At 52.0% G+C, this 10,499-nt stretch overlaps 1 gene segment (V, D, J or C); it reads right to left on the bottom strand.

The window, feature by feature from the left end:
* Positions 1-5,373: 5,373 nt before the first annotated feature.
* Positions 5,374-6,480, bottom strand: LOC114806199. The segment is given in 2 exon segments: positions 5,374-6,253; positions 6,390-6,480. Coding segments are annotated over 2 exon segments (375 nt in total).
* Between the last annotated feature and the right edge of the window lie 4,019 nt (positions 6,481-10,499).

Below are 10,499 nucleotides of genomic sequence, written 5' to 3'. Positions count from 1 at the left end.
CCCGAGGCCCCGGCTGCGGGCCCGGCCTCCCCCACCGCTCTCTTATCCCCTCCCCGCGACCCCCGACGGGGCCCCGCAGGCAAATCTGCTCCCCGCTCATTCGCTGACGCTGACGATGGGGGCGGGGCCTCGGCCGGACCGGCGGGGGGAGGGGCGCAGACACCACCGACGGGACGGGGGGAGGGTCTGTCTGTCTCTGTGTGTCTCTCACTCTGTGTCTCTGTCTTTGTGTCTCTGTGTGGGTCCAGAGACACACATGTAATCATAATAATTATGAAGATCACTAAATAGTCAATAAAGAAGCCAGAGGGCAGATGGGGGAGGGGAGGGGAGGAGGCAGAGGAGGGCGATCCAGACTAAGGTATAATACAGAAGGTGGGACAGACAGAAGAGAGTGAGATCAGGCCAGAAGAATTCGATGCCTTCTTTTGGGACAGTGTAGAAGAAAAACACACAAAACTCAAACACGACCGCCCCTTCTTGCGACTCCACCACTTGTCTGCTGTGTGACCTGGGGTAAGTCACTTCACTTCTCTGTAACTCAGAGAAATAGTAACTTCTCTGTAACACTGTAAAATAGGGAGTGAGACTGTGAGCCCCACGTGGGACAGGGCCTTTGCCCAACCCAACTCACTGCTATGCACCCCAGTGCTCGGTACACTGCCTGCCACATAATAAGCGCTTAGCAGATGCCAAAATTATCATTACTACTATACCTATACCATACAGGCTCTGGACTGTAAACTCTATGTGCTCAGGGAATGTATCTGCCAACTCTGCCGTATTGTACTCTCCCTAGCGTTTAGGACGGTCCTCTGCACTTATTAAGTGCTAAATACATACCATGGATGATGCTGATGATGCTGATGATGATGGTGATGCCTAACACTGGTGGGTCAACTCCACGAAGCTCTTCTGCCACCTTCGGGCCCCTGGGAAATTAGACCCACTGCCTGGAACCGCAGCTGCAGGCGAAATACACTCCAGACGGACGGGGGGAGCTGAGAGGCCTTTTGGGGAGAGCACGGGTCTTGGAATCAGAAGACACTGAATTTTAATACCGTCTCTGTCACTGCCTGCTGTGTGACCTCAGATGAGTCACGTCACTCCTCTGTGCCTCAGTTCCCTCATCTGTAAAAGGGGGATGAAGACTGTGACCCCCATGTGGGACATGGACTGCGTCTCATGTACTATGTACACCAGTACTCTATGTACTTCTATGTACTCCAGTGCTCAGTACAGTGCCTAGCATATAGGAAGCACTTAACAAAATACCATAAAAAAATAAAGCCACCTTTTACTGACACTGGGAGTGAGAACTAAACCTGCTCCCGACCTGTCATTCTGGCTATCAGGCCGGGGTCCCCAATCAGACGTTCCTGCTTATTGAGAGTTGGGTAGCAGGGAAGAAGAGGACTAGGGAAGGGGAGAAGAGGCACCCTAGGAGAGAGCAGGTTGGCTATGGGGATGAAATTGCATGGTATGACCCTCCCATTAGATCCCAAGCTCGTCTACTCGGATGCCCCACCAACCCCTCATACTTAATAGGTCCAAAATCAAACTCTTCATCTTCCCATCAAACCCTGTCCTCCAACAGACTTTCCTATCACTCTGTACAACACAACCATCCTCCACATCTCAATACCGCGCTCCCTCCTATTTTGAATATGAGTCCCTTTTGCCACAGATATTGTGTCTGACCTAAATTACTTAGATCCACCCTATTGCTTAGAATACTTCTTGACACATTAAAAGGACTTTTAAAATAAATATCATAACTATTAGCACCAACTATTACGGGCCCATAACCTCGACATTGTCCTCGACCCATCTCCCTCCCTCAAACCACATATTCAGTCTATCACAGAAGCCAATCAGTTCTACCTTAACAACATCTCTAGAATCTGTCCTTTCCTCTCCATTCAAAATGCTACCACGTCGATCCAAGCAGTTGTCATTTCCTTGACTACTGCACCAACCTCCTCTCGGACCTTCCTGCCTCCTGTCTCTCCCTGTTTCAGTCCACACTGCACTCTGCTGCCCGACTCAGTTTTCTAGAAAAGGCATTCAGCCCACATCTCCCCACTCCTCAAGGACCTCCCCAGTGGAGGCTCATCCCTTTTTGCATCCAACAGAAACTCCTTTCCAATGACTTTTAGGCAATCACTTGGCTTCCCCCTCCTGACTTATCTCACTGATTTCCTACTGAGAAGCATACGTGGTCTAGAGGAAGGAGAATGGGCCTGGGAGCCAGAGCACCTGAGTTCTAATCCCTGCTCTGTCACCTGTCTGCCTTGTGGCCTTGGGCAGATAACGTCATTTCTCTGGACCTCAGTTTCCTCGTCTAAACCGTGGGGATTCCCGGTCCGTTCATCCTCCCACTTAGACTGTGATCCTCATGTGGGACCGAGACTTTGTCCCACCTGATTTACTGTAGAACGGTGCTTGACATATAGTAGGAGCTCAGAGGGGCCTGGACAGGCCTGAGCCCTGAGCAGCTGCAGATCCCCTGGGGCTGCGGGGAGCAGGATGGCCAGAGGCAGGAGGTATGGCCCAGCAAGACTGAGAAAGAGACCGTCTTGGGGGCAATGAAGGGGTTCGGGAAAGTGAAGGGCAAAGGGGAAGCAGGGGGAGCTGGAGTGCAACGTTCCCCTCACTCTCCGGCTACAGGGCATCATCTGGCAGCTAGAGGCACAGCAGGACAGGTCTGTGGGGATGAGGGTTTTTGTCTCACTTTCCCAACACCCTGCATCAGTGTGAGCATAACTGTAAGCATCCTGACAGTAATAATGGGCCTCGTCCTCGGACTGGGCCCTGGAGATGGTCAGCGTGGCCGTGCTCCCAGAGCTGGAGCCAGAGAACCGGTCGGGGATCCCGGAGGGTCGGTTGCGTCAGGAAGGACTGCACTGGACCCTTCCCTGGGCACCCTTAACCCCTCAACCTCAACGTTCTCCCCTAGGTCCTTCCCTAGATGAGATAGTCTCCCTGCCCAGCACCCTATGCAGGCAGGTTAGTCACCCCCAGCCACACCTGCGCAGAGCACGAGGAGGAGGTGGAGGAGGAGGAGAGGAGTGCGTGCCACGATGGAGACAGACACAAGAGCTCTGCTACCCGAGGCCCCAGCTTTGGCCTGGGATCCCCCAATTCTCTCTTAACCTCTCCCCACGCCTCCCCAAAGTCCTAAATGCAAATCTGGTTCCCCGCTCTTTGGCTGCTTCTCCTGGGGAAGTCACCATACCCAGCTCTGGGGGGGACCAGATCACAGAGGAAGGGACCTCTCTGTGTTTGAGTCTCCCTCTCTCTCTCTCTCACATTCTCTCTCTCCACTTGGCTGCACTTCCCATCGTTCACAAAATTAACTTTTTTTCCTGACAAACCAGGAATCAGCTCTCGAGCATGCGAAAGTCTGCCCCTGCCTGGTGCTGAAGTAGAGTCATCTTGCACCGAAATGCAGAGGAGAGTTGCCGTTCTTCTCTGCCTTCCCTCACTCCCAAACATCTTTCCCTTTGTCATTCTCCATCAGATCCTCAATTTCCCAGACATCAAGGCTGCCAGATCCAATTGGGCCAGTGGAATCCTCATGGGAATCCTGAGGAATTATAGAAAATCAGCTTGGGAAGGGGTTCTAAGATCATCCAAGACGTCAATCGGTCAATCCATCGACGGTATTTATTGAGTGCTAACTATGAGCAGAGCACTATACTAAGTATTTGGGGGACTACAAAAGAATAGAATTAGTAGACTTGTTCCCAGCCATAAAGAGCTTACAGTCCCAGACAGGAGCCAGACAGTAATAAAAAAAAGTTATTTAAAATGTAAAATTAAAAGTGCTAGAAAAAGTGCTAGTAGTAAATAAACTTGTCTCTATCATATCTGCTCAAATGCAACGCAGAGTCTGTGAATTTTTTCTTCAACAGAGGCCAGGGTATGCACTGGTTTGGGGGGATGCTGAGAAGCCTTTGGGGGTGTCCGGTGTAAATGTGAGGGAAGGAGACCACGGTCAAAGGCTCCAATGTGCCCTAGTGTGAGCCCCAAACAGCTGATTGGCCGCAGTTCTTCTTTAGTTCTCCTTTCAATCTTCCACTATGTGAATCCAGGCACTTATCCCATCCCACCATTCAGACTATGTTTCCCCACTCCTCAAGAACCTCCATAGGCTGCCTGTCCACCTCAACATCAAAGAGGAACTCCTCACCGTTGGCTTTAAAGCATGCAATCAACTTGCCCCCACCTAATTTACCTCCCTAATTTTCTATCACAACCTCACTCACACATGGCTCCTCTAATACCAACCAACTTACTTTGCCCTGACCTTTTCTATCACACTTCTGAGCTACCTCCCAAATAATGCCTCTGTCCTGGAAATCTCTCTCTCTTCATGTCAATCACTCTCCCCACCTTCTATGCTTTATTAAAAGTACATCTCCTCCAAGAGGCCTTCCCCGACTCAGCCCTCGTCTCCTCTTCTCCCACTCCCTTTTGTGTCATCCTTGCTCTTGGATTTGCACACTGATTCATCCCTCCCTCAGTCCCAGAGCACTTATGTACACATCCATAATTCATTTTTTTACATAAATATCCATCTCCCCTTCTAGACCTTAAGCTCGTTAAGGGGAAGGGAACGTGTCTACCAACTCTAGTGTATCATACTCTCCCCAGCACTTAGTAGAGTGGTATGCACACAGTATAGGCTCAATAAATACAACTGATTGATCAAAAGGCTGATTGAACGAGGTCACCAGAAGCAGCTTCGGCTATTCTGAGACAAACACAACTGCCCCTTCCTACAAACCAACACTGAACAGTCTCTGGACTGTTACGCTGTGGTGGGCGGGGAATGCGTCTGCCACCTCTGTTGTATTGTACTCTCCCAAGTGCTAGGTACAGTGTTCTGCACGTAGCAAGTGATAAACAGAGACCACTGATGGAGAAGCAGCACGGCCTAGTGGATAGAGGGCCTGGGAGGAGAAGGTCATGGGATCCGATCCCAGATCCGCCACATGTCTGCTGTGTGACCTTGGGCAATTCACTTCAGTCCTCTGGGCCTCAGTTACCTCATCTGTAAAATGGGAATTAAGAGCGTGAGCGCTATGTAGGACAGGGACTGTCCAACCTAAATACATTCTATCTACCTCGGCACTTAGAACGGTACTTGGCCCATAGTAGGTACTTAATGAGTACCATAATTATCGTGATTATCGTTGTGGTGATGATGATGATGCTTAGCCACCATTGGGCAGCTCCGCGAAGCTCCACTGCCCCCTCCCGACCCCTGGGAAATCTCACCCACCGTCCAGAACTGCAGCTGCAGTGCGAATATACATAAGACAGGCAGGAGACGCAGCGTGGCGAGACAGACATTCACATAAACAATTTCGTAATTTATCATATCTAATTTGAAGAAATGTACATAAGTGCTGAGGGTTTGAGAGTGGGGTGGATCGTACTCTCTCAAGTGCTGAAGACAGTTCTACCCACAGTAAGTGCTCGGTAAATCTTTTCTAGTGCAGTGGGATCCTGAAATGCCCAGTAGGCTACCTTGTACACAATATGTGAAGGAGGCTAATGGTGGAGAGGAGGAAAATGATGATGAGGCGACGAATCCGATGGCGGTGGCGATGAGTACGATAACGATGGCGGCAACTCCTTCCTCAGAGGGGCCTCGACGGGAATGGAGGCCCCAGAGCCCTGAGCGGCTGTGGATCCCCTGGTGCTGTGGGGAACAGGACGGTTGGAGGAAGGAGGTGGGGCCCAACGGGACTTAGACAGAGACCGTTTTGGAGGCGATGAAGGAGTGATGGAGGGTGAAGGGCACAGGAGACGGTCGGGGAGCTGGAGCGCAGCGTTCCCCTCCCTCTCCGGGTACAGGGCATCATCTGGCAGGAAGGGGCAGGCCAGGACAGACCCATGGGGATGGGGGTTTTTGTCTCACTTCCCCATCACCCTGTATCACTGTGAGCATAATACTGAGTATCCTGACAGTAATAATCGGCCTCGTCCTCGGCCTGGGCCCTGGTGATGGTCAGCGTGGCCGTGCTCCCGGAGCTGGAGCCGGAGAACCGGTCGGGGATCCCGGAGGGTCGGTTGTTACTACTGAAGAGACTACTGTATATAACCAGCACCGGGGCCCGGCCGGGTTTCTGCTGGTACCAGGCCGCATAGCTACTGCTAACCCCGGAGCAGGTGAGTGTGGCCGTCTGGCCCAGGGCCACAGTCGCCGAGGACTGCTGAGTGGGCGCAGACCTCACGAAACCTGGAGGAGAGAAGAGAAGAGAAAAGGGGGTGAGGCAGGACTGCAGCGGCCCCCGGCCCCCAGTGGATATCATCCCCGCCGATGCAGTCCCCGGGGCCGGGGCCCTTAGGAGGGCCCGAGGAGCCCCCGGCCGCACCTGTGCAGAGCGCCAGGAGGAGGTGGAAGAGATGGAGGAGGAGGAGAGGCGTGCGGGCCATGGCGGACACTGAGCGAAGCGCTGCGCTCCACGAGGCCCCGGCTGCGGGCCCGGCCTCCCCCACCGCTCTCTTATCCCCTCCCCGCGACCCCCGACGGGGCCCGGCAGGCAAATCTGCTCCCCGCTCATTAGCTGACGCTGATGCCGGGGGCGGGGCCTCGGCCGGGCCGGGGGGAGGAGGCGGACACCACCGACGGGGCGGGGGGAGGGTCTCTCTGTGTGTGTGTCTCTATGTTTGTGTGTCTGTGTGTGTGTCCAGAGACACACATGTAATCATAATAATTATGATTATCACTAATTGGTCAATAAAGAGGCCAGAGGGCAGATGGGGGAGGGGAGGGGAGGAGGCAGAGGAGGGCGATCCAGACTGAGGTATAATACAGAAGGTGGGACAGACAGAAGAGAGTGAGATCAGGCCAGAAGAATTCGATGCCTTCTTTTGGGACAGTGTAGAAGAAACACACAAAACTCAAACACGACCGCCCCTTCTTGCGACTCCACCACTTGTCTGCTGTGTGACCTGGGGTAAGTCACTTCACTTCTCTGTAACTCAGAGAAATAGTAACTTCTCTGTAACTCTGTAAAATAGGGAGTGAGACTGTGAGCCCCACGTGGGACAGGGCCTTTTTCCAACCCAACTCACTGCTATGCACCACAGTGCTCGGTAGACTACCTGCCACATAGTAAGCGCTTAGCAGATGCCAAAATTATCATTACTACTATATCTATACCGTACAGGCTCTGGACTGTAAACTCTACATGCTCAGGGAATATATCTGCCAACTCTGCCGTATTGTACTCTCCCTAGCGTTTAGGACGGTCCTCTGCACTTATTAAGTGCTAAATACATACCATGGATGATGCTGATGATGCTGATGATGATGGTGATGCCTAACACTGGTGGGTCAACTCCACGAAGCTCTTCTGCCACCTTCGGGCCCCTGGGAAATTAGACCCACTGCCTGGAACCGCAGCTGCAGGCGAAATACACTCCAGACGGACGGGGGGAGCTGAGAGGCCTTTCGGGGAGAGCACGGGTCTTGGAATCAGAAGACACTGAATTTTAATACCGTCTCTGTCACTGCCTGCTGTGTGACCTCAGATGAGTCACGTCACTCCTCTGTGCCTCAGTTCCCTCATCTGTAAAAGGGGGATGAAGACTGTGACCCCCATGTGGGACATGGACTGCGTCTCATGTACTATGTACACCAGTACTCTATGTACTTCTATGTACTCCAGTGCTCAGTACAGTGCCTAGCATATAGGAAGCACTTAACAAAATACCATAAAAAAATAAAGCCACCTTTTACTGACACTGGGAGTGAGAACTAAACCTGCTCCCGACCTGTCATTCTGGCTATCAGGCCGGGGTCCCCAATCAGACGTTCCTGCTTATTGAGAGTTGGGTAGCAGGGAAGAAGAGGACTAGGGAAGGGGAGAAGAGGCACCCTAGGAGAGAGCAGGTTGGATATGGGGATGAAATTGCATGGTATGACCCTCCCATTAGATCCCAAGCTCGTCTACTCGGATGCCCCACCAACCCCTCATACTTAATAGGTCCAAAATCAAACCCTTCATCTTCCCATCAAAGCCTGTCCTCCAACAGACTTTCCTATCACTCTGTACAACACAACCATCCTCCACATCTCAATACCGCGCTCCCTCCTATTTTGAATATGAGTCCCTTTTGCCACAGATATTGTGTCTGACCTAAATTACTTAGATCCACCCTATTGCTTAGAATACTTCTTGACACATTAAAAGGACTTTTAAAATAAATATCATAACTATTAGCACCAACTATTACGGGCCCATAACCTCGACATTGTCCTCGACCCATCTCCCTCCCTCAAACCACATATTCAGTCTATCACAGAAGCCAATCAGTTCTACCTTAACAACATCTCTAGAATCTGTCCTTTCCTCTCCATTCAAAATGCTACCACGTCGATCCAAGCAGTTGTCATTTCCTTGACTACTGCACCAACCTCCTCTCGGACCTTCCTGCCTCCTGTCTCTCCCTGTTTCAGTCCACACTGCACTCTGCTGCCCGACTCAGTTTTCTAGAAAAGGCATTCAGCCCACATCTCCCCACTCCTCAAGGACCTCCCCAGTGGAGGCTCATCCCTTTTTGCATCCAACAGAAACTCCTTTCCAATGACTTTTAGGCAATCACTTGGCTTCCCCCTCCTGACTTATCTCACTGATTTCCTACTGAGAAGCATACGTGGTCTAGAGGAAGGAGAATGGGCCTGGGAGCCAGAGCACCTGAGTTCTAATCCCTGCTCTGTCACCTGTCTGCCTTGTGGCCTTGGGCAGATAACGTCATTTCTCTGGACCTCAGTTTCCTCGTCTAAACCGTGGGGATTCCCGGTCCATTCATCCTCCCACTTAGACTGTGATCCCCATGTGGGACCGAGACTTTGTCCCACCTGATTTACTGTAGAACGGTGCTTGACATATAGTAGGAGCTCAGAGGGGCCTGGACAGGCCTGAGCCCTGAGCAGCTGCAGATCCCCTGGGGCTGCGGGGAGCAGGATGGCCAGAGGCAGGAGGTATGGCCCAGCAAGACTGAGAAAGAGACCGTCTTGGGGGCAATGAAGGGGTTTGGGAAAGTGAAGGGCAAAGGGGAAGCAGGGGGAGCTGGAGTGCAACGTTCCCTTCACTCTCCGGCTACAGGGCATCATCTGGCAGCTAGAGGCACAGCAGGACGGGTCTGTGGGGATGAGGGTTTTTGTCTCACTTTCCCAACACCCTGCATCAGTGTGAGCATAACTGTAAGCATCCTGACAGTAATAATGGGCCTCGTCCTCGGACTGGGCCCTGGAGATGGTCAGCGTGGCCGTGCTCCCAGAGCTGGAGCCAGAGAACCGGTCGGGGATCCCGGAGGGTCGGTTGCGTCAGGAAGGACTGCACTGGACCCTTCCCTGGGCACCCTTAACCCCTCAACCTCAACATTCTCCCCTAGGTCCTTCCCTAGATGAGATAGTCTCCCTGCCCAGCACCCTATGCAGGCAGGTTAGTCACCCCCAGCCACACCTGCGCAGAGCACGAGGAGGAGGTGGAGGAGGAGGAGAGGAGTGCGTGCCACGATGGAGACAGACACAAGAGCTCTGCTACCGAGGCCCCAGCTTTGGCCTGGGATCCCCCAATTCTCTCTTAACCTCTCCCCACGCCTCCCCAAAGTCCTAAATGCAAATCTGGTTCCCCGCTCTTTGGCTGCTTCTCCTGGGGAAGTCACCATACCCAGCTCTGGGGGGACCAGATCACAGAGGAAGGGACCTCTCTGTGTTTGAGTCTCCCTCTCTCTCTCTCTCACATTCTCTCTCTCCACTTGGCTGCACTTCCCATCGTTCACAAAATTAACTTTTTTCCTGACAAACCAGGAATCAGCTCTCGAGCATGCGAAAGTCTGCCCCTGCCTGGTGCTGAAGTAGAGTCATCTTGCACCGAAATGCAGAGGAGAGTTGCCGTTCTTCTCTGCCTTCCCTCACTCCCAAACATCTTTCCCTTTGTCATTCTCCATCAGATCCTCAATTTCCCAGACATCAAGGCTGCCAGATCCAATTGGGCCAGTGGAATCCTCATGGGAATCCTGAGGAATTATAGAAAATCAGCTTGGGAAGGGGTTCTAAGATCATCCAAGACGTCAATCGGTCAATCGATCGACGGTATTTATTGAGTGCTAACTATGAGCAGAGCACTATACTAAGTATTTGGGGGACTACAAAAGAATAGAATTAGTAGACTTGTTCCCAGCCATAAAGAGCTTACAGTCCCAGACAGGAGCCAGACAGTAATAAAAAAAGTTATTTAAAATGTAAAATTAAAAGTGCTAGAAAAAGTGCTAGTAGTAAATAAACTTGTCTCTATCATATCTGCTCAAATGCAACGCAGAGTCTGTGAATTTTTTCTTCAACAGAGGCCAGGGTATGCACTGGTTTGGGGGGATGCTGAGAAGCCTTTGGGGGTGTCCGGTGTAAATGTGAGGGGAAGGAGACCACGGTCAAAGGCTCCAATGTGCCCTAGTGTGAGCCCCAAACAGCTGAT

Source organism: Ornithorhynchus anatinus, chromosome 21 (assembly GCF_004115215.2).
Source record: "Ornithorhynchus anatinus isolate Pmale09 chromosome 21, mOrnAna1.pri.v4, whole genome shotgun sequence".
In the NCBI taxonomy this organism is placed as follows: Eukaryota; Metazoa; Chordata; class Mammalia; order Monotremata; family Ornithorhynchidae; genus Ornithorhynchus; species Ornithorhynchus anatinus.
This window is presented reverse-complemented; position numbering and strand designations above follow the sequence as displayed.